Here is a 25,688-nt window from a genome sequence, read left to right as displayed (position 1 = left end):
AAAAGGGAACTAGGATGGATAAGTAAATTTAGTAAGTTTGTGGGGTACTAGATTGTAATAAAACATTATTATATTTCTATATATTAATAGTAGCAAAAAATTGGACATTGATTCATTTTGTTTTATTAAGTTCTCGGGAAACATGTGCAGGATGTGCAGGCTTGTTGCATAGGTAAACATGTATCATGGTGGTTTGCTGCACCTATCAATCCATCACCTAGGTATTAAGCACAGTATACATTAGCTATTTTTCCTGATGCTCTCCCTCCCCCGGCCTTCCCCAACAGGCCCCAGTATGCATTGTTCCCCTCCCTGTGTCCATGTGTTCTCATTGTTTAGCTCCCACTTATAAGTGAGAACATGTGGTGTTTGGTTTTCTGTTCCTGTGTTAGTTTTCTGAGGATAATAGCTTCCAGCTCCATCCATGTCCCTGCAAAGGACGTGATCTTGTTCCTTTTTTATAGCAGCGAAATATTCCATGGAGTATATGTACCACATTTTCCTTATCCAATCTATCATTAATGGGCATTTGGGTTGATTCCATCTCTTCCCTATTGTGAATAGTGCTGCAATGAACACAAGCATGCATGTATCTTTATAACAGAATGATTTATATTCCTTTGGGTATATACCCAGGAATGTGATTACTGGGTCAAATGATACTTCACATTCTAGGCCTTTGAGGAATCACCACATTGTCTTCCACAGTGGTTGAACTAATTTACATTCCCACCATCAGTGTAAAAGCAGTTCTATTTCTTCATAGCCTCGCCAACATCTGTTGCTTTTTGACTTATTAATAATCGCCATTCTGACTGGCATGAAATGGTGTCTCATTGTGGTTTTGATTTGTATTTCTCTAATGATCTGTGATGTTGAGCTTCTTTTTATATGTTTGTTGGCCACACAAATGTCTTCTTTTGAGACGTCTGTACATGTCCTTTGCCCACTTTTTAATGGGGTTGTTTTTTCATGTAAATTTGTTTAAGTTGCTTGTAGATTGTGGGTATTAGACCTTTTTCAGATAGATAGATAATAAACATTTTCTCCTATTTGGTAGATTGTCTGTTCACTCTGATGATAGTTTCTTTTGCTGTGCAGAAGATCTTTAGTTTAATTAGCTCACATTTGTCAATTTTTGCTTTTGCTGCATTGCTTCTGACATTTTTGTCATAAAATCTTTGTCCATGCTTATGTCTTGGATGGTCTTGCCTAGATTTTCTTCTAGGGTTTTTATAGTTTAGCTTTTACATTGGTCTTTAATCCATCTGGAGTTAATATTTTTATAAGGCATAAGAAAGGGGTCCAGTTTCAGTTTTCTGCATATGCCTAGCCAATATTCCCAGCACAATTTATTAAATAGGGAATCCTTTCCCTATTGCTTGTTTTTGTCAGGTTTGTCAAAGATCAGATGGTTATAGATGTGTGGTCTTATTTCTGAGTTATCTATTCTCTCCCATTGGTCTATGTGTCTGTTTTTTGCTTACCAGTACCATGATATTTTGGTTATGTAGTCTTATAGTGTAGTTTGAAGTTGGATACCATGATGCCTCCAGCTTTGTTCTTTTTGCTTAGGATTGTCTTGGCTATATGGGCTCTTTTGGTTCCATATGATTTTTTTTTTCTAATTCTGTGAAGAATGTCAAAGGTTATTTAATGGTAATAGCATTGAATCTATAAATTACTTTGGGCGGTCTGACCATTTTCATGATATTGATTCTTTCTCTCCATGAGCATGGAATGATTTTCCATTTATTTGTGTCCTCTCTTATTTCTTTGATCAGTGGTTTGCAGTTCTCCTTGAGGAGGTCCTTCACTTCCCTTGTTAGTTGTATTTCTAGGTATTTTATTTTCTTTATAGCAATTGTGAGTGACAGGTTCATTCACAATTTGCCTCTCTTGTTGTCTATTGTTGTTGTATAGGAATACTTGTGATTTTTGCACATTGATTTGTATCCTGAGACTTTGTTGACATTGCTTAAAGCTCAATAGGTTTTTGGACTGAGACAATGAGGTCTTCTTGACATAGGATCATGTCATCTGCAAACAGAGACAGTGTGACTTTCTCTCTTCCTATTTGAATATGTTTAATTTCTTTCACTTGGCCTGATTGTCCTGGCCAGAACTTCCAATACTATGTTGAATAGGAGTAGTGAGAGAGGGAATACTTGTCTTGTGCCAGTTTTCAAGGGGAATGCTTCCAGCTTTTGCCCATTCAATATGATATTGGCTGTGGGTTTGTCATAAATGGCTCTTATTATTTTGAGGTATGTTCCATCAGTACTTAGTTTATTGAGAGTTTTTAACATGAAGGGATGTTGAATTTTATCAAAGACATTTTCTGCATCTATTGAGATAATCATGAGGTTTTTGTCTTTAGTTCTGTTTATGTGATGAATTGCGTTTATTGATTTGCATATGCTGAACCAGCCTTACATCGTGGGGATGAAGTCAACTTGACTGTGGTGGATAAGCTTTTTGATGTCCTGCTGGATTTGGTTTGCCAGTATTTTATTGACAATTTTTGCATCAATGTTCATCGGGGATATTGGTCTGAAGTTTTCTTTTTTTGTTGTATCTCTGCCAGGTTTTGGTATCAGGATGATGCTGGTCTCATAATATGGATTAGGGAGGAGTCCTTCCTTTTCAATTGTTTGGAATAGTTTCAAAAAATAAGGTACCAGCTCCTCTTTGTACCTCAGGTAGAATTCAGTTGAAATCCTTCTGGTCCTGGGCTTTTTTTTTTCTGGTTGGTAGGCTATTTATTATTGCTTCAATTTCAGAACTTAATATTGGTCTATTCAGGGATTCAACTTCCTGGTTCAGTCTTGCAGGGGTGTACATATCCAGGTATTTATCCATTTCTTCTAGATTTTCTAGTTTATTTGCATAGAGGTATTTATAGTATTTTCTGGTGGTTGTCTGTATTTCTGTGGAGTCAGAAGTATATCCTCTTTATCATTTTTTATTATGCCTATTTGATTATTCTCTTTTCTTCTCTATTGGTCTAGCTAGTGGTCTATCTATTTTATTAAATTTTTCAAAAAAACACCACCTCGTGGATTCACTGATTTTTTGAAGAGTTTTTTTGTGTCTCTATATCCTTCGGTTCACTCTGATGTTGGTTAGTTCTTTTCTTCTGCTAGTTTTGGTGGTTGTTTTCTCTTGGTTCTCTAGTTCTTTTAGTTGTAATGTTAGGACATCAATTTGAGATCTTTCTAGCTTTTTGATGTGGGCATTTAGCGCTATAAATTTATCTCTTAACACTGCTTTAGCTGCATCTCAGAGATTCTGGTATGTTGTCTCTTTGTTCTCATTGGTTTCAAGGAACTTCTTGATCTCTGCCTTAATTTCACTTTTTTACCAAGGATTCATTCACGAGTAGGTTGTTCAATTTTCATGTAGTTGTGTGATTTTTAGTGAGTTTCTTAATCTTAAATTCTAATTTGATTGTGCTGTGGCCTTAGAGACTGTTCGTTATGATTTCAGTTCTTTTGCATTGGCTTAGGAGTGTTTTACTTCCAATTAGGACATTGATGTTTTTAAGAGTAATATTTACAATAGCATCAAGAGACACAAAATAAATAGAGATAAGTATAATAAAAGTTATGCAAGGTTTGTATGCTAAAATATGTAATGTATGAAATTTAAGAAGACCTAAGTGAAGATAGAGATAAACCATGTTTATTGAGGAGAAGACTAACATGGTTAAGGTGTTCATTCTTCCCAAATTGATGTAATAATTCAATGCAATTGAATCAAATTCCAACAAACTTTTTATAGGAATATAGACAAGCCAATTCTAAAATTTATATGGAAAAGCAAAAAACTCTAAATGGCCAGAACCTTTTTAACAAAGAAGAACAAAGTTGGAGGATTCACATTACTTAATTACACGACTTATTATAACATAGTAAGATAGTGTGGTATTGATTTAAGGGTAGACACATGATCAATGAAACAGAATAGAGTTGGAAATAAATGCATACATACATGGTCAACCGATTTTTGAAAAATGTATCAAAATAATTTAATAAGAAAGGATAATATTTTTGAAAAATTATGCCAAAAAATTGGACATCTATATTAAAAAAAACAAATGAACAAACCAAAGAATAACAAGTTCAACCCAAACTGGGTACTTTAAAAAAATAAGAACTCAAAATAGATCTTATAAATATAAAACCTAAACCTGCAACACTTCTATAAAAAAATAGGAGGAAGTTTTTATGGCTTTGAGTAAGGCAAAAATATTTTAGATAGGATACAAATTAATTTAAAATTTTGGTAAGATGGATTTCATTGACATTAAAATTTCATTTTGCTCTTTGAAAGACGTTGCTCAGAATACAAAAAGGCAAGCCACGTATTACAGGAAAATCCTTGCAAAACATGTAGCAGATAAAATCCTTTTCCCTATAATCCCTATAATCTAAGAAGTCTTACAACTAAATGATGAGACTTTTTAAGCAAACGTTTCACAGAAGAAATATGGATACCAAATAAGCACATAAAAATGTCAGTATTTCTAGTCATTGGAGAAATGTAAATATCACAATGATGTTCCCCACTCAAATGGCTAATATATACATATATATTTAAAAATAGACAATTCAAAGTGCTGGCAAGGATGTCAACTGAAATTCTCACCGACTACTGTTGGAAATTCATAACGGTACAGACACCTTGGAAAAACTCTTATTATAACATGTAGTAATCCATCTGTTACTCATTTATCCAATGGAAATGAAAACAACCACACAAAGGCCTCAATTATTTGAGCAGATTTATTCTTAATTTCTCTAAAATGAGAAGAACTCAAATGGTCATGAACTTCTGTATGCATAAACAAATCATGGCACATCTATAATATGAAATATTACACAGGAGTGAAAAAGAATAAATTACTGATAAATATGGCAACATGATTCTATTTATATGACATTGGTATATAGGCAAGCTTATCTGGACAGAAATGAGCTCATTGGTTGCCAAGGGCTGGAGGTGTGGGAAGTGGATTGATCCCAAACAGGCACTGGGAACTTTTTGGAGTGATAGAAATGTTCTACATCTTGATTGCAGTTGTGGTTATACAGCTGTATATATTTATTAAAACTCATTGAAATGTTAACCTAGCAAGGTAAATTTTACTGCATATATATTATACCTAAATAAACCCTATTTTTAAAAAGACTATTGCAATGGTTTAAATGATGGTGGTGGATGATGGTAAGTGGTAGAGAAACCCATGTATTAGAAGGTAAAATCAACAGGGCCAGGTTAATGGACTGACACAGGGGATGAGGCAAAAGGAGCTGTATTTCTTTCTTATGAAAAAACGCCACAGTACATTTAAAATTATAATCAGTTTTCTGTATATCCATCAATCTTATCAGGATGCACACTCTAAGAGGTAGAGAGAAGGAAGGACGTCAGAACAAGACCTTACAAATGGCAATGTTGTTTCAGCTCAAAACAGAGTCCACACATCCACACTGTAATAAGGGCTAAGTCTAATTTAAAACTATAGAAAATATGTAGAGAAAAATTAGGGCAATTACATCACCATTATGCTAAACAAACTATGCACAGAGCACATAACCTATGAAAAGCACTCTGCTATGCAGAGTGTAATTAAAAGACCATATGGTAGCTTTGGGGAAAAAACTCCAAAATAGAGTATGAGATGAGATGAGATGTGGCTTCCTCTCTGTACATGAGACTCATAAATATTTTGATCTTGGTCAAGACTTTTAACTTGTTAAAAGGGATGTTTAAGTAACATCTCTTTTGACTTTATCCTTCTTATATAATGTTATAGGGTGGCCATTAGGAGATTACAATATAATTATTTAAACATTACTTATGATTACATTTGACAACTACTTTACAAGTGTGCTAAGTTTTAGGGATGCAAAGTCCTTAAGGAGATTTGTCTAGTGTGACAAGATATGAAAGCAATCCAAATGCAATTGAGAGATAGATGCAAATGAAGTTTACTTTAAACCTAAAATATGCGTATATTCTACCTGTGATTAGATTCCTCACCTTCACTTTCTACATGTAAGCAAAGCATAATGTGTATCATCAATGAAAGCCAGACTCACTGCATGCTCCATTTTTAGAATGTATCTATATATAGAGAGAGATAGATACATATATATAGATAGATACATATATAGACACATACACACACACACACACACATATAATACAAAAATGTTAAGAAAACCAATCTTCTTTTTTATGATGTGAGGTAAGCAGAGAGCAGCCCTAATAGGTTATTTCTGTGTTACTACTTTCTTATCCCTATACACATGTTAAAAGGGCAATTCTAAAATCTAATCTCAAAAAATAAATATCACATTGTCCACCTTATTTGCCCTCACATTCCACATGATCGTAGTTATTTGCTTGTTTTATTAACAATCAATAAGTCAAGTCCTAAACCTTAATATATATTTATACCTGCATTTCTGTGTGTCTGGGTCTGAAATCACGGTTAAGTCATCAAATTTTCTGGGTTGGGCACACACCTTAAAACAATCTGAGATTGTTTGCTTACTTCCTCTTTTGCCATCTCACTGAGACTAATCATTTTGTGAAAAAAAATTTCTTGAAGTTATAAAAATCCAGTGAACTTTGTCAAACAGGAAAACTTCAATTGCAGCGTGTCTTACCTGGCTTGAGATGAGCGAATGGAATTTCGCCAGTGAGAATTTCCCACAGACACAGAGCGTAGCTGAAGACATCTGCTTTGATGGTGTACCGAGTGCACTGCGTGAACACCTCAGGAGCCATCCAACGGAGGTTCTGCACATCAAGAAACATCCACAAGCCATTTACCAAGTGTTTGGTTCCTCCGCTGCAGAGTAGCATTCTTCTCAGTGAGAATTTGCTGTGTTCTCCCGATGCTCTCAAAAGGCATAAATATAAATTAACATCCATACATATTGCCCTCAATGTGTATAATCAACACATTTATACATACACAGTGTGTTTACTGTGGCTGTTCAGTTCCTCAAAGGGCATTTTTTAATCATTGGAAGATCATAAAATTCATAATTCTTCCCAAAACATCACACCAGTAATTAATCATCAAGTAACTCTGCCTCTTATACAATGAGAGGCAGTATTATTTTTTAAAAATCTATAAACATCTTTCTCCCTTAGAAGCCTTCAAGGTTCAGAATAGCCAACCATGGATTCATCTAGGGACCCTATGTCTCCCTGGGAGTGAATCACACTCTGTGGGAGGCACCTCCTGCAAGTCTTCAGGTTGTAATTTAGGAAGTTACTAAATTAGGCCCATAAATAGTGCGCTCATGGCTGAGGAGAGAAATGGCTCCAGAGGAGTGCCCAGAATATTCCTAAGAAGTAGATTTATCACTGGCAGGAGCAGGTCTGTGTTATTTTCTCTGCCCAGATGTGCTATTTATGAATGCTGTTTGTGCAATATCCTGGAAAGGAAGCCCATAAAATATTACAAGTCCCTTCATGCAAAGTTCTAGCCTCTGTTTTGATGAAATTATGTACATTCTTTTCATTTGTGACTTCCCATTTTTCAGTTAAAAAAAATTAGTTTCCATTTTGGGATGCAAATGCATAAATTCAGTTGATTTCTAGTTTAGAGCACAGAACACTGGGTTTTGAGTTAGGAGATGAAAATTCTAGTTCTGGCTCTACCACTTACTGAACAGCTCTGGGCAAGTCTCATGTTTCCTGGACCTCAGATTCCTCAAGGACAAAGCAGAGGAGCCACACCCTCCCAGTTCTAAATCCCCATGGCACCTTATCTTACTAATAAACTTTGCTAAACACTTTTAAATATCCGTTGAAGGAAACCATTATTCTTTTATCACTGTTACCAAAATCTTGTGTGTAATGTTGGTCACTAATTCTTTTGAAATGTACACCTTATTTTGAAACCAAGCATAGTTACAGCTTTCCAATAATATCTTTATTCTTATTATGGTGCTCATATGCAATTTTTCTGCATAAGCTTCCACATTCCAGAGAGCCTCCATTTTTATAGCAAATTATGCATTGTGTCACAACATTGTATATGTGGGAGCAGGTACACAGTATGCCCGTTTTTGCACAGAGGGGTCATAGAGTGATTAGATAACATACATAAAGCCACAGAACTAATAAGAAACAAAACCGCTTTCAAAATAAATTTCAAATTAACTCTCTTATTCTCGCAGCATAGTCTTTAAGCACAGCACTAATTTATTTATTAGCACTAATTTATTTATTTATTAGTGCTGTGCTTAAAGACTATGCTGCTAGAATAAGAGAGTTAATATTACCTGCTGTTGGTTAAATTCAATTTAATTACATTCAACAAAAGTTTATTTAGTTGGAGAGTCTCAACTAACTGCTTTTTAGAATTATGTGGGGGAATTTTTAAAAGATGCAGTTACTCAAGATCAATCTTAGGCCAATAAAATCATAATTTCTAGGGATCAGATTCAGGTACTATGCTTAAAAAAGTTTCTAAACTTATTTTAATGTGCACCTAGGGTTGAGGACCACTAATTTAGCTGCCTCTATGTCCCATGTCTTGGATAAGCTTTGTGTTCTGCCAAAAGATCACTCATTGTTCCCACCTCCCTCACCTCATAAACTGCCACTTTCTTCCTTGATCACCTCACTCCGGCCACGCTGACTTTGAACACACCAAGAACTTTCCTGCCCCAGGACCTCTGCACTTACTATTGCCCCCACCTGCATAGCTCTCCCCCCATGTAGATTACTCCCATGTCAGGCCTCTTATTAAATGTTAACTTTTTCCTTCATCCTATCTAAATGGCATCCTCATCACTCTCCATTCATTTACTCTGCTTTCATTTTTCTTCATAACACTCATCACTGCCTGAGATACATTTTGTTAATTTGTCCAGTATTTATCCCCTTCCAGTAGAATATTAGCTCCATAGGAACGAGAACTTAGTTGATGTTGCAAAGAATGAATCAGAAGAGAGGACTGGAGTTACAAGCCTGTTGTGATACTAGTCCAGAAAAGAAATGATGAGAATCTGAACTGAAGCAGCAGGAAATGAGAGGTTTAAGAGGTTAAGATGAACTTAAAAAAGAAAAGAAAGAGACATCCAGAAAAGGTGACTGAGTGTAAGCAGAAGCAGGAAAGGGAAGGAATGAAAAATTACTCTAGGCTTAGGTAATTAGTTATCACAAGTAGTCCAGAAAGAGAAGTCTACTTTTTTTCAGGGGGAGGGATTGGGGAAAGTAAAGGAGAGGGCAGGTAATGAATTTAATTGCAGACATTTTGAGTACAATTATCCTTGCTTCAGATATTATAATTTATATTTTACTTAAACATTAATACTTGGATATACCACTTATTACCTTACAATGGTAAAGTGGAGAATGATGAATAGTTAATAGATGCTGATGAACTACTAATTTTATAGTGAGTTCCCTATTAAATGTTAACTCCACTATAAGTAGTTAGGTGATCTAAATATGAAATGATCCATGCCCACCACGTTCTTTTCAGTTACATTTGAAACATGTTCTATAGTATTTTATCCATAATGTTTTCCAAATATATATCTTATCTATTTCTCTAGTAGAACCTTGAGATAGTTATTTTGAAAGCTTACTAAAAATAAAAACATAAGCCATTATCCTGACACTGAGACAATGACATTTCTTCCAGTTAAAACTGTTCTCATCTTACGTCCTCTCAGGCTGAGTTTACACATTTTAATTGGTTTATAATTATAGGAAACACAAGCAGCAGCAAACCCCAGGTTGTTTTGTCATGTTGTCTTCGTCCAGAGACTGTAGAAATCTTGATTCTGAGGGAAAGAGAAAATAAACCACGTCAAAGGAAATATCTTAAAACCAAGGTCAACAATCACAGCTAAAATTTTGAAACCTCAAGAAACTTCTGTCTTTTTCAAATTCTCACTTCCCTTCTCTTGGCTGGAGATAACAAAGAAGAAAAACTAGAAATAAATGACAGAGTTTCAAAATGTAGGGTCACTGAAATTTGAATGATTTAGAGTAGGATAGCTGTCAATGTTCAGTGTTCAGTTTCACGGTAGAATATCAGGTGCCCAGTAGGAACAAAATAAAAAAGGATGCCATTTGGGGTATTACTCATGGAAATCTCACCTCCAAAATCTGCCACCACAGCATGCCCGTCCTCATAGAGAAGAATATTGTGACTGTAAAAAAAAAAAAAAAAAAAAAAAGTAGACATTGAGTAAGCTTTGCTATGTCCTAATCTAATTGGTCCCTCAAAGAAGAGGACCATAGACATCATTTGTTTGCCCTAGAGACTAAATTGGCCCCAAAGGGCTAAATCAAATTTTTTTAGTTTTGCTGATTCAAAATAGCTATTTATAAAATGTAATCATGTTTATACTTTCTCTAATGTTGAAGGTATAAAGAATTCCTACTTTAGACAAACCCTCTAAACTTGTCAAAAAGACCCATCAGCTGAAGATCAGTTTCTCAGCTCCTTGAGGCTCATTTGCTAACACAAGTGTGGTTACAAGGAAAGAGTGAAAAGCATCGTGGGCCTATTAGAGTCCGAGCAAGAGAAACAGCTTGCTGGAACCCTAGGCACAAGGACAGTTCAAGACAAGGCCTGAAATGAATGTAGCAAAAGGATTCTCTATGGAAAATGCCATGATCAATACATTCTAGATACAATCTCAGCACAAAGGAGTGTTTTGAGATCTGTGAAATGATGCCAACTAAACCACTTTTTAAGGTTTTGAGGAGAATAGCATAAAGGTCACCAAAGTCCCCCTTCAACCAAGAATTCAAGTTAGATTAAGAACAGTGTCAGAGTAGATCTTAAATGTTCTCACAACACACACAAAAAGGTAGCCATATGAGGTGGATAGATATGTTAATTAGCCTGATTATGGTAATCATTTCACAAGGTATACATAAGTCACATCACCTTGAACATCATATGTATAACTTTTGTTTGTTAATTACACCTCAATAAGGGCAGAAAAAAGGTGTCCTTTTTAAGAAGTAAATCAAACCTGAGATAGTCCAAGGAGAGGTTACTCTTCCCCAAAATTAGTAAATTTAGTTGTGGACTATCTTACAGACATGCATATGATAGTCCAAGATTGTCTTTGAATGCTTCTTACCATATGTCTTTGATGCTCATTTCACATTTGGCTTGTAAATGAGTCTTTTCAGTATTAGGAGATTGCCACTGGATTTTTTTAGTGCATATGGGCTATATTATATTTATTTTATAATAAATTACATAATGTTCCTTTATCCTTAATTATTTTGCTTCACGGTCAAAACATGAAAAACACCACTATTTCTTAATCTTGAGTGAGTCCAATATGATATTGAATCACTTTATATAATTGCTTTCCCACCTTGACTTGACCTTTACAAAAAAAGTTACTTTTGAACTTCTCTTGTAATTGCTACCGATTTTGTCTTTGGAGTATAGATAATCTTCTTTTAAATTACAGAAAATCTAAAATACGTTAAAATCATATTTCTTGTAGTAGCGCGGTGTAGAAGTATTCCAGGATGTCAAACAAAACAGAGACCTCCAACATGATGTCTTTAACAACAAATTACTAATGAATATACATGATGAGAACGAGACTGTCCTGTCAGAGAATGCTACAGCACCAGGAGCTCTCTGGAAGTTCAAATGCAACACAAAAAGTGCATCTACACGCTGTACTACTTGATAGAGTGGGTTAAGAAAGGGATTAGCTTTGAAGTGGGCTTTGAAGAACAGTCAGTTTGTAAGTGTATAAATGTGTGCTGAGACTTTATCATGTGCCAGGAAAATTTCTGTATACTGGAAAACAGTGGTGAACAAGACAGGCAAAGACTGAATTTATACGGTAGTGTAAAGGAGATGAGGCTGGAAGAGACAAAGGGGGAAATGAATTCTAGATTGGGGAAAGATCTTGGCAAAGGGCAAGAATTGGGAGTGTGTGTAGTATGCAATAGGAATTATACTAAAAATGTACTTATTAATCAGTGCATGCTAAAAAATAATGAGGGACTATTTGGGTGAAAGTGGTGCTGAACTGCTAGGGAATTTGAAATTAGAGAACAATTCTGGACTTGATGCAGGATGTCAGAAAGCACTAGTACAGGTTTTTGTGTATATATTTTAATACTCTGAAATCACAGACTGGTATTTCCGAATAACTTTAGAATGCAGTTACCAAATGACTAAAGTGTGAAGGTAGAGTAGAAAAAAGAAAGCAGTGGAGTGGATCCATCAAAACATCTGAGAGAAGTGTCTATATCTGGGAGCAGTTTAAATATTAGAGGCTAAAAGACAATGACAACAATAACAACAGCAACAAAAACAAAGATAACCTCCAAAATTCTAGCTTGGCCTTCTGACTACAAAGCAATAATATACACAGTGAGAAAGAGCCAGAAAACCTGGCAACTTTTATGAATAGGATAGTGGCTTACTTGGGAGTTTGTGGAACTTGAGTCAGAGTTATGCTTGGGAAGATTAGACGCACCTGATAAACAACTATAACATTTATCATATTGAAGTCACATTCAAAGTGAACTCTTACGTTTAAAAAACAGTAACAAGTCAAACAAAACACAGGATGCAGTGACAGTTTAGGAACACAGGACAATGCGAGTTCATAGCAATAAATGGGTCTAAATGTCAAAAAGGATGCCATGAAAGTGACTTTGCAGAATGAGACTTAGCAAGTGCTAGAATAAAGCGAAAGTTTCTCTTCACTTCAAGATAGTCTTGGATTTGTCCACTCCTTCTCTAACCACTCAGTAATAATGAAAACTAAATTGTAATACCATCTCTAAGATTCTTTCACTCATTTTTTCCCACTTTGAAGTAAGCTGTGCTTCCTATATGGAGTGAAATTCATGAAGGGGAGCAGGCAGGGTTGAAGCTGAGAGAACCTGTGCCAATCAGTCACAGTGACCTAGCTTCAGTGGGCATCACACCCAGAGTCAAAGCCTCTAGAGTCAGGGAGGTTGAGTGAAGGGTCAGCAATGTCAGGTTTGAGGATACCAGGGAAGGAGAAGAGCTTGGAGCTGAAGCCAGCTAGGACAACAGAGCTGGTGCAATTATTATTAAAGATGAGTTCAAGAGTTTATTACTGAGAGATGTCATGAGCTACAAGTTTGGAGCAGTGTAAAGATTGTGGGAATGTAGAAGCAGTGGCACAGAGGGTGGCAGTGCAGAGAGAAGGGAGTAAATATTGAGTGAGGGTCTCCTGTGAGCAGGCACTGGTGTTTTCAACGTTTTTCCATTCCTCATGGAGCCACTATGGAGATGGTATTAGCATACATATTTTACAGATGGATAACTGAGGCTAGAGAGGTGAAATCAGTGTCCCTTACCATAGCTGGAAAGAGGTGGAGCCAGGATTCAGTCTCCAAAACTTTCTTGTTTTAGGAGAAGCTGATTCTCATACCAACCATATCCAAAGGAGGAGTCAGGACTGCTATAATTAGATGTCTGGAAATAAATTCCAGAAATCTTGTTTGAGTGAAGTCAGGCCTACCAGCTAGTGCCCAAAATACCTGTTTTCAATATGTTACTGTAAGGTGATGAGACTGAAATCAATAAGCTAATTAGAAATAAATCTAAGGCAAAGCAGGCAAAGACTAACTTTCCTCCCTTCAAGAGATTGGATACTATGTCATAGGCTCTTTAAAGAAATGTAGGCAAAGGAAGCATAATCATTGCAAACATGGAAAGTGCAATTTGACCTGGGAAGTAAGCCAGGCACATGAAGAGGGTCAACACCAGGGAGACAATCATCAGGATCAGGAGAGAGAAATAGAAGGGTGATGGGAATTCTCAGACTTCTTTTCCTTCAAAAGATCACCCAAGAGGTTTATTTACAGTCATTTGCTCTTCTATAAAATCTTGAGAGAGAAAGACAGTCCTCTGTTATACATGATGCTGCAGAGTATATTCATGAGCATTGTAACATTCGTGGAAACAGCCCCGTGAGTCAGATCCTTCTAATTTGAATCTGACAAATCAGAAAATTTTGATTTGATTTGACAGATGAGCAAACCTGTCAGTAGTTAGTTGAGCTAGCGTCTCAGCCCTTACCTTTGAGGTCAAGGAAAATAGTTAACTTATACTATAATATACAAACATGTACACATAAGGTGTGCACATGCATGTGTGCACACACACACACATACATACACTTGCATCTTAAACTCTCCAGAAGCATCTTTTAGGGTGAAGAGTCACTGAGGAATGCTTTTTAGATAACAGAGAGTTTGGTAAAGACAATTAAAGGAATTTAAGTAGATAAAAGTCAACAAGTCCTTTATGCTTAAGGTAATTTTTAGCATTTCTGCATTTACCATTTTGATTTCATCTAAATAAATGTGATTTCTATACTCCACGCTGTTTGCTCACTTGCAATTTTGTTGTGTCAAGTGAGGCTTAAGCTCAGAAGCAAGTTGTTTAGTTCATGAGCATGCCCAGCTAACCTTGCAGTGTCAGCAGCTCAGAAGGCTTTATTGCTCCTTTTGATCACCCTGCTTTATAGGAGATATGATATGCTAGAAGTGCATTTACTAATCTGGAGATCTGAACAAATCTCTACATTTTACTGTAACTTATCTCCTTTCATCTCTTGCCCCTCAGTCTCCTTGGCTTCTTGCCCCAGATGGTAGGACTTGGGTTGAAGTTCTAGCTCAACCAATTTCTGACTCAGTTTACTGCCTCTGCTGTGAAGGCTAAGTTCTGTGCTGGAAATTGCAGTGCATGCCTTCAGAAAGACAGTGTGGTCTGATTGGGAATGAAATACAAACTGAAAGAATGATTAAGTTACATAATCTACAATTTAAAGTGGTTTGCATTCTGAGATACCTAGAAAATAATATAGTGAATGTAAGAATTTATTATAAAATGGATCATTAACCAAGTAGAAAAAAATAGTCTTAAGAAATACGAGGAACAGGAGGTACTACATAGAAAGAGGACCTAGAGTCAGAAGACAAATCAATACCTAGTTTTTGCTATTACCAGTACTGTGATTTTGGCCAAATTATAACACTTTAACTTTTTGAGACTCCTTTTCTCATCTTCAAAAATTGTAAGAGGAATGAAGAAAATGAAAAAGAGATAGATGGAATTTGGTAAATTCTGAACTGCTAAATAAGTATTAGCTATTATTAATATACATAATACCTAGCTTACAGCATGTCTGTACAACTTAAGTGCAAACGCACTGTTGTAAACAATAAAGCCGTATACATTAGGTATTAAGTAATGAATCTTGGAAGCAAAGTGTTTTCTGACTCAAAACTCACAATAGAGACAGACTTTACTGTGGAATATTTCAAGTCACTCTTAGCCCTAGAGAGTCTCTTTTCCATCCACTCTTATTGTCTAATTCTCCAAAACTATTTCTGCTTTGATTGAATGACTTTGTTTCACCTAAAGGAATCTTTGTTCCCCTGACTGCACTGATACCACAGTATTTGGATTTGGTTCTAGCTTTGTCTTTTACCATGAAGCAAATGATTTGAGTCAATCGTTTATGTAACAGAAGTGAGTATTTATCTCTTTGAAGTGTCTGTCTTTCACAGATTACTCCACAATAATGTTCTCTTAACCTTAACAATGCATGCACTTAGTGGAATACAAAATATAACTGAGGGCAAGATTTACTTCATCCAAATAAGCGATGTGAATAGAATCCATGCTCTGACCTTCAGTTCTTTCTTCCTCAGTAACACAGTTCACGTTCAGAGATGAATAAGGTGTTTGCAATGTGGTGTCTGCATATGTGTGTGTTGTGTTTAAATCTTATAAATGTTTTCTCCAGATTTCTTTTAATCAAAAGTGAATGGAAGTTAAATTCTGTTGGTTCCTTTCTACAAAATAAAATTTTCCCCAACCTCAGAACTGAATTAATTTAATGAAGTCATTATGTAAGGATCATGAGTCTTTTCATTTTAATTGCCTGTATTGAAAATTTACCTAAAGCGCTCAAATGATTCATAATCAGTTGGTTATGCACTGTAGTCCAATACTAATTGTCACTATTAATCAGACTGGCCTGATTATTAGACCATTTTCCAATTCTGATTTTCTTTCAGAGCTGGACTGAAGTTCATGGTGGCCTTAGAAGGATCAAGGTGACTTGCTACTTTCACTTTGCTACCATTAGGAGTTCTTTTAAGTCACTTAAAAATTCATAAATATTAATTCATTTTTTATGAATTACAGAGCCATGTAATTGCCTATGTCAGTCGTTACTAACAAAACTAGTGTAAGGGCACCATGGCCAACCTCTCAGCGTCCTTATTTGAAGAGACGACAACCCCCAGAAGTGTAGGCTTAATAACACAACTGCAATGCTTCCCAGGCTTCCTATAAGCCACTGTTTTCTGATGTATCCCTGAAGGTGATTAACTCACATGATTAAAGACACATGGCTATCGGCATGCCTGGAAGCATTCCAAGGGTTAAATCAGTGGAAGCAATTAGGCTTCATTTTCAATCTCATCACACTGTGAAAGTCATTAGTTTACAAACACATCTGCCTGACAGGCAATCATTCAAACCTGATGCTGAGGAGTCCTGGTCTTCCGATCTGCTGGCTGCCACAATTTGCCCTTAGAGCTGCGTGATAGCTCAGGACTCTCTTCCTGCCACAGACCTTTCTGGGGAGTCTCACCTTGGTGACCTTCAGAATAGGCAACTACATTTTTCTCTTCTCTTGAGTCTTACTTGAAAACCCCTCATGAACTTTTGGCAGCTGCCACTGCCAAACTCAGTGGGATACCTGAACGTAAGACTCCCATACACTGAACTGATTCCAATTTGTTTCAAGGTGCTGACTAGACCCTTGAAGTGCAATTCACATCCACTTACTTTGGATCTTTGTACCCTTTCCTAAAAAACTCTTCCAAGTCATCTAGCTCAGTTCCTTGTAGTCGTAAATATAGTCTCATATGCTTCCTATTTTGGTCTTTTTCTTATCTGATTCTGTCTGTCTGTCTATCTATCTATCTATCTATCTATCTATCTATCTATCTATCTATCTATCATCTACCTACCTATCTAATCTCTGCTTCTTACATAGCTAGGTAACAATTGTTGATCATAAAGTCATTATCTTCTTGAGGACTACTGCTAGAGGTCCTGGTTTTGAGCCCCAGGATAACAGAGACAGTAGCTTTGGGCTCAGGGAGATTAGCTCCTTGTTCATGTATGTTATGTGGTAACTGGACTATCAGGAAATACCTGAGTCTGTTACACAATTTGGGCTGCAGATAGAAGCATGATAACAATTGTACAGTAACATGAGAAATCACATACTTTAAGTTCATAGCCAAATAAAGCCTCACCAGACATTCTGTTTTTACAGAGACAGGGTCTCACTCTGTTGCCCAGGCTGAAGTGCTGGAGTACAGTGGTGTGATCATAGCTCACTGTAACCTTGAACTCCTGGGCTCAAGAAATCCTCCCACCTCAGTCTCCTGAGTAGCAAGGACTACAGGCACACACCACCATGTTTGGCTAATTTTTGAACATTTTGCAGAAATTAGGTCTCAATATGTTACCCAGGCTGATCTTGAACTCCTGTCCTCAAGCAATCCTCTCGCCTTGACCTCTCAGAGCACTGAGATTACAGGCATGAGCCCCTGCATCAGGCCACTTCACCCTACATTCTTGACACCTCCATGTACCTTGGGGCCTAACATAAACTACTTCAGGATTCCTACCATGTCCAGAAGAATTCTTCTCAAGATAAATGAAGCCTACGGAAGTCTGTTTTTCAGACTTTATCAGGGCCCTCCCCTCCTTACCAAAGGCCAGAGAACCTCAAGTGTAGGCTTTCCTATTAATCTCTTTGAAGGCAGTTCTTCACTACAAATACAAATTGTAATTTTATTGTTTTATGATGCCAGAAAACAACCCTAGTTTGACTTCACACAGATTGCCTTGAAATTCCTCGTTCTAAAGAATCCTTGGTTCTTTAGAGGAGGCATGCAGGTGAAGAGCCATGTTGACCGTTCAATAGCTCCCAGTACTCATCCAGGAATAGCAATGTACAGATCTTAAACATAATCTAGGTTAGAGAAAAGGAATTTACCAAAGCCCCGATCATGACTTCTAAACATGGAAAGCCTAATTTCAGTGAACTCTTGGAAACCATGGAAACTGAAAACTCCAATAAATGCAAAGGATTGTAGAACCTTGATTTGTCCTAAAACAAACTTCAACCTGTCAGTAGAAGTATATTTGAAGGCTTACCTCTAAAGCTAGTGGATTTGTCCCATTGCCAGTGGGATTGAAGAGGTGGATTATAAGATTTGTATTGTGGTTAAACCCATTTATTGAGGGTATTGTGAAAAAAACTCATACTCTTCATTTACTATTTGCTCAACACCATAAAAAGCAACTGGAAGAATGATAATGACCGAATAAATCTAACCACATACATGCATGATATTGATTCTGAGGTTTCTATGAGCAAGTGCTCTAGAATAAACAAGCAAATATAATTTTCATTTCTGTGTATGGTTACAGTCATTTCTTATTCATTTTAACGTGGTATAATCTTATGAAGAATCTTAGGTATGCAAACTGCAAAATGTAACATTTTTGAATGCTGAAGTGACAAGGTAACAACACATGAAATGACAGCTATGAATTCATTATATATAATTTGCTTTCTTTTTAATTTAAAATTGAGAAAGGGAGGAAGGATATTGGAACAAAATTGGTGATTTTTCTTCATAGAGACTAACATTTCTCTAGTGCATTGGTACTGTGGATGAGCAGAGGTTTCTGAATTTCAACAATTGGTTGTGAAACTTGGATTTGGTGGTCACAGGTGAACAGTGTGGGAGATTTTTTCCCATAAAGCATATAGTCAAAACTTCAGAGGACAAAGAAGATGGCAAAAGATATGTGACATTTAAGTATGAAAAGGTAATAATTAGCTAGCCTGATTACTGAAATAAAGTCATCAAGCCAAAAAAAAGTAAAGAAGTTTCCAACTTTGCTCTTTAAGTATTACCTAAATACTGCTTCCTAGCCACCTTTCTGAATATTCAGTTTTGAATATACTAAAAATTACAAAGTCCCTATGCAATCCCTACTCTGTACATAAGCCCTGAAATGCACTGGACATTTGCATGTGATGAGCAAACACAATTCTTCCAAACCAAAGGACAGGCAGGAAAACAATATGAAAGTCTACATAGCATAAATGTAGCAGACAGAAAAAAAGGAGATACAGCAAGCAATATTTTAGAATTGAAAGGAAAAGATCATTAAATGATCCCTTATTCTATGAAGGAAGAATGTGAAGAGATGTTTTTCCCCCCAAGGCCACCCAATCAATCATTTGACAAATAACTATTCTTTTTCCTATATTACTTAGTCTTTTTTTCCCTGAACTGAGGATCTAAGCATGTCTCCAGCCTACGTGAAGTGTGGAGATACAGATGCTAAAGGCACTAACTACAGGGTATCCATTTGTACAAAAGTGTCACTGGATTCTTCTCACTCACATTTAAGAAACCAGATCCAAGACTAACTCTTTGGCAATGTGCCAGGGACCTTCTGAGCACCTATTCAACAACCAGACATAAAAGGTCTGTTAATACTCTCCATCTTTGCGTGTTAAAATTCAATCCTAGACACTAGTGGGGAAGTGAGGGAAACAAAACAAGGCCAGGGAGAGGAGAGGTTAAAGGAAAAATTATATGAAAGATGAGTAAGAGAAAAAAAAAGATGCCATTGACATTTTGTGTGCCAAGTTTCCTGTTAGAAGACCCTGGTGTAGGTGTACATGTGTCAAGCAGAGGAGGGCTGAGCTTAAAAATAACAGCTGTGAGGAGAGCTGGGTTTTATCAACAAACAAGGTTTTCTGTATTAAGAAGAGAAGCCTCAGACTTGGGCAACTCCAATAGGGCAGGCGAGACAGCTCTATCTCTGACGAGCAGAGGCTTTGCTCCTGCAGAGCTTGACCTCTAAGGAGTCTTTTCTTCTAACCTCTCAGAAGGAGCCACAAACGAGTGTTTTAAAAAGTATGACTTCAGGGGAATGTGTTTGCAGTTCCTTGCAAAGCAGGGATTTGTTGGTAACTCAAGAAAGGAAACTGCTTTTACCTACTGGACTAATCTGAAACTATAGCTTTTACTATGGTATCTCCGTCTCCCCTTAGCAAACACAGGGAAACTAAATGCCCATGTGTCTGCAAAAGGGCAGGTTAAAAATGTATTTAGTCCCATATGCCTTCCATCAAGGACACTTTGAAAATTCACAAGAAATGAACATATCTATTTTTTTTAAACTCACTGAACCATTCAGCGTCTCTTCAGTTGCTGAGAAGAGAAGCTGTTTATTTTTTTCAAGACACCAGATAGTCTATCCCTGTGAGCTAGAAGTATTAGTCACAGGAATGTAAGTTATCAACCATGACGGTTTAGGGCTATTTTAGCTCTAACCCTTCGTCAATGCTATGTGACTGTCCCCAGAATACCCTCTAGCTCCTTCTTGCTTCTCTCCTTCCCTTTGTTCATGGTGTCTCCTTCAGGTTTGAATTTACTTCCAACTTTTTTTCTAAATAAATATCCCCATATTGCAGGACCCTGCTTGATGATTTCTTTGCATCCCGGCTTTCATAGCATTTGTTTCCAATAAGGTTATAAGCTTTACCAAAGCAAGAACCATGCCAGAGAGTTATTGGTAACCAATGAATTCATACTGAATTAAAATGTGTTCCTGACACTGGAGGAGTAAAGGGCAAGAAAGAATGAGAAGAATGGGAGAATTTTATGGGATGGTTATATTTAGCAGCAACTTTCCCTAGAATTGAATTCTTTAGTTATCAGACCAAATTGTTGTTTCGTATTTTTTATAAATATCCTATTTGTGACTTAATTTTCCCCTTTTAGTGTTACTCCAGGAAAATTCTTATCTATAGGTTTTCTATATATTCAACATTTACTCAATAAATATTTATGAAATATTTATTTGACTTTTACTACATTGCTGGATATTGTGCAGGACACAGCTTTCCAACAAGCTCACCTTTCCAGTAAAGATGAGAAAATGAGCTGAATAAACACTCTTCACTTTATCCCTCTAATCATTGACTGCCATGCCGAAGCCAGGCCCCTCTGTCTGAAGCTCTCACACCAATGACTCCTGCCTCATGACCTTCCTGACCAACGTGTTCCTCGTCCTTATTTTAAAACAAACTTGTCTTGCCTGTTGTTTGAATCCTTGCCCAAATATTCTAGCCTGCGCCAATTGAGACTAAATGCTTTTAACTATTTTCAGTTCCATACATATGGCACTTAGTATATGTTCTCTCTTCTTACTACCTTTTTTCTCTTTACACATATCTCATATTTCTCCAGGTAGATTAAAACTATTCTTAAGCCACTTTGCATAATTTGTCCCTATCTGAGCAAACTATAGCAGCTCAAGAAACACTATGGTTGTGAAAAATCAATATAGTTACTGATATAACATCTTGACTCTTCAAAGTAACCTTCTGAGAAACATTCTATGTCTCTCTCTCTCTCTTTTTTTTTTTTTTTTTTTTTTTTTTTGAGATGGACTCTCACTCTGTCATCCAGGTTGGAGTGCAGTGGCAAGATCTCTCAACTCATTGCAGCCTCCGCCTCCTGGGTTCAAGCGATTCTCTTGCCTCAGCCTCTCAAGAAGTGGGGATTTCAGGTGCCTGCCACCATGTCTGGCTAATTTTTATATTTTTATTAGAGATTGGGTTTCACCTGTTGGCCAGGCTGGTCTCAAACTCCTGACCTCAAGTGGTCTGCCCACCTAGGCCTCCCAAAGTGCTGGGATAACAGGTGCAAGCCTCTGTGCCCAGCCTCTATTTCTCTCTTCTTTATAATCAATACTCTTAAAGGGTTTACTGCGTCTACATCTTCACTGACCATCCCCTCTTCAATCCACTACAGTCTCATTTTGTCTTTACCACTCCAATAAACCTTTCCAGTGTAAACTATTGTGGGGTTAAAATCCAGTGGAATCTTTTAGGCTTTATATTACACCACATAATGCCTTTGAGCCCTCCTTCTTCTCAATCAAAACTTGTTTCTTTTCTCTTAGTGCAGGATATCACCATGAATTTAGTTACCCAGTTATAAACTGGGGGCCATCCTTGATTCCAAGCTCTTCCTCAGCCCCCTCATAAAATGTCACCATGTCCTAACAATTCTATTTTCAAATCTATTCTAATGTGTCCATTATGCTTTTTAGGTATTACTCAATTAAATAGTGTGCACTTATCTCCACTTGACAAATCAATAATCTAAGACTTTGTCTTCTAATATCTTCTTTGTAGAACTACAGGAGCTCTCCTTTCAATGGTAAGCATGATGTTAGGCATTAAGTAATTATAATGATAAGTATTACTCTGTGCTGGGCATAGTTGTAAGCAACATATGTTAACCAGTTTAATGTTCACACAACCCAATGAGATATATAATTATTATGCAATTTTAAATATGAAGGAGGAGATAAGCTGAAGCATGAAAGGATGAATGACTCTGATAGTGTTTAGAAAATCTAATGAGAATGTGTAAGGAGAAATGTGATGTGTGACTAAACAGTTAAACCATATGAAGAAATGTAATCAAAGAAAGGTTAAGCAACTGCAGTATGGTAACACAGCGAGGTACTTTGAATTCCTCATCTCATTTAGTCCCCACAGTATCCTTATATGGTAATATTAATATTTCATCTTTACTACTGAGGTATAAGGTCACACATTTGATAAAGTGTCAGAATTATGATTAGAATCCACATTTTGCTGGTTTCCAAATTCATTTACTTTCCTCCACATATGCTTTGACAGGTCACACAGAATGATTTAAGTAAAGTTAAATTAGAAAGTATGGCCTAGATTTCTAATTTGTTGAATTAATTTGGGAACATCTGTTTTGAATATTGTTTTTAGTGGAAGTAAGGAGAATGAGTCTATAAGCTACCAAAAGTATGTGCAACAAAGGGCACAAAAATGATGATTAAGGAAAAGTCTGGAACATGGAGAGACAAAAGAAAGAGGGGCCACATGAAGGGGAGAGGGGAGGTGTGTGCGTGTGGGAGGGCTGGGAGGGGAAGCGGTGGTGGAAGCAGCCTGTGGCATCTGAAGGAGGAGATAAGCTGAAGCATGAAAGGATGAATTACCCTGATAGTGTTTAGAAAATCTAATGAGAATGTGTTAATAGAAAATGTGATGTGTGACTAAACAGTTCAACCCTATGCATATTTCATGATGATGTCTTTATGTGATCAGGTTACTCATGAATCCACCAACTGAAACAAAGCCGAAAGTTACCAATGATTTTATCCAAGTTTACCAAAAGCTGCTGAGACTTTGTATGCATCGTGGAAGTGACACATGATTAGTATTCTAAAGATGTCTACGGGCTATCCAGCACGTTGCTGATACTTTGTATTCTGTACTTTATCCCTGCTGCAGAACATTTCGTTCCTAAAGAATTTAGTGTGTGTGTGTGTGTGTGTGTGTGTGTGTATGTGTGTGTGTGTTTGTCTTGATTTATGTATAGCTGTTCTATTTAACTCCATGGTAATGGAAACAAGAATCTTATAAAAAGATTACCCACATACACTGTATAGTCAAGAAAACAAATGAAAACATTAATTTCAATGGCTGGTCTCCAGCAGATGATGAGTTGAAGTGGCCCTAAACTCAGGCACTTGAAGTTTGGTTAAAGAGCTCTTGTGGAATGTGGCAAGAGTAAGGGACTGTGAAGTGGAGACTTGGGTTCAAATATCAGCTCTGCCATTTAGTTCACTGAGTGATCCAGGAGAAGAAATTAATTGACTGAGCTTCACATTTCTCTTCTTTAGCAATGTGAGATTTTTAATAAAGAAGAAATGAAATAATACTTGTGGAAAAAATCATCTATCTTAAACCTGACATATAGTGTTTTCTCAATAAAGAAATAAATAATGGAAATCAAATACCTGCATTGGAGAATTAATTGGTTGCTTTCTAATAGGATAGAAATTAAAAAATCAAATGAGATATTCCTCACAGAGTGATAAAAAATATACATATACCTTCACTTTATTTTAGGTAAAGGGGATGTGTGAACAATCTTAAATAGTGAGCAAAAGAATACATAACCTTAGGTAGAAATCACCTTAAGATATTAACTCTTATAGAAGGTATTAGCACATTATGACTCTAAAGGCTGTGAGTGAGTACATATTTATCACCCCAATTTAAAATGCCCTTTATTATGAGGAGCAGGTTTCTGAAAAGAAGCAATTGTGCTAAAAAAAATTAAAATAAATTAATAATAATAATAAAAGCAATCCAGGGCTCTTCCTTCCTCCTTAACTTGCATGTGACTCTTGGTTTTTCAAATTTTAACCAACTTGGAAAAATGCTTTCAGAAGGTTGAAAACCTGGGAGTTTGGTGACCAGGATGCCATTCCATGTTAAGAGTGCTGAGGGTGGTATGCTACACAGTGGGCCTAAGAAGGTCCAGCACATCCCCTTCCTCAATGACCCGGAATGGCTTATGTCTTTGCCCCTGCCAGGTATTCAGGTGATGTCAGTCCTCTTATCCTAAGCAATCAAGCTAAGCCACTCATCCTTGTGAAGTCTCTACCATTTTCCCATTTTACAATCATCTTTCTTTCCGATTTAAATTCTTACAGCACTTAATTCATACTATAGTGTAGAAAGAACAGTGAATTTAGAGAAAAAAGATTTAGACTTTACCACAGCTCTGCCAATAAATAGCTTTTCTTTTTAATAAATTACCTCAAATTGCTTATCTCTAAATATGTTACCTCAATTTCTCTTATCTCTAAGCGCTATCTTGCCAGGTTATTGTAAGGATTAAGCAATAAGTCTATAAGACCTTAGTAATTTGCAAAGCACTACATAAATGTAATCATTCATCATTTATGTGTACTTCTGAACCCCCACTTGGCTGTAAGCACCTTTAAAACATGAATCATCCTTTTTGTTCTTTAAATCTTTGTGATTAGAAGTCTGTAAGGTTTTGATTTTGATTTTTACACACTGGACGTTCAGTAAACGTTATTCATGCTGGCAGTGTTCTGGGGCTTGTCAAATATCAGGAAGAGCCTGTAGACTTCACAGAGACTCAAGACAATTCCAGTAATTGCTCTTCCACCTAAAAGCAGATAAAGTAACTGATGCTGACTATGGATAGAGAAAAGATATTTTTAAACCCACTTATGCCTAGCGTTCCATTATTGGAACGCTAAGCATGTGGGAGTTATTTATATCATACTGCTCAAGATCATTGCCAAGGTCTCATTTTTCACTCATGCAAAAATTCAAAAAATTGCAACCTCCAGCATAAATGGGTTAAGATAAGAAAAAGAACAAAACTAATTAAAATTCCTGACAATATAGATAAGAATTAGCCATTTTTTTCCATCTAAGGTGGCATGTAAATTTGAAATCATTTTCAAAGATTGATAAAAGTCACATTCCAAACTTGAAAGAGTTACCATGTGATAATGTTCTCTGACACTTATAGCTATTGCTAAAACTGGCATCTGCGGAACATTGCATCTTAATGTCAACGTTGCCTTGTTATGGCTTGAGTGGAAGCACTGCAGTTTGAATGCAGCTGCTTTATGACATGATAAAGAATTCTGAAGGCTGTGATGCTGCTTG

General features: G+C 36.5%; 1 protein-coding gene across 1 annotated transcript in view; it reads right to left on the bottom strand.

The window, feature by feature from the left end:
• Positions 1–25,688, bottom strand: part of TNNI3K (TNNI3 interacting kinase) — a 327,610-nt gene that overhangs the window by 96,239 nt on the left and 205,683 nt on the right. Inside the window, exons 18-20 of the mRNA XM_011977732.1 lie at positions 10,144–10,196; positions 9,772–9,824; positions 6,681–6,813 (exon numbers count right to left, since the gene is read on the bottom strand). Of these exons, the coding sequence (XP_011833122.1) occupies positions 6,681–6,813; positions 9,772–9,824; positions 10,144–10,196 (239 nt within the window). The remainder of the gene's footprint in view (positions 1–6,680; positions 6,814–9,771; positions 9,825–10,143; positions 10,197–25,688) is intronic.

This window comes from Mandrillus leucophaeus, unplaced genomic scaffold (genome assembly GCF_000951045.1).
Source record: "Mandrillus leucophaeus isolate KB7577 unplaced genomic scaffold, Mleu.le_1.0 Scaffold103, whole genome shotgun sequence".
Taxonomy (NCBI): Eukaryota; Metazoa; Chordata; class Mammalia; order Primates; family Cercopithecidae; genus Mandrillus; species Mandrillus leucophaeus.
This window is presented reverse-complemented; position numbering and strand designations above follow the sequence as displayed.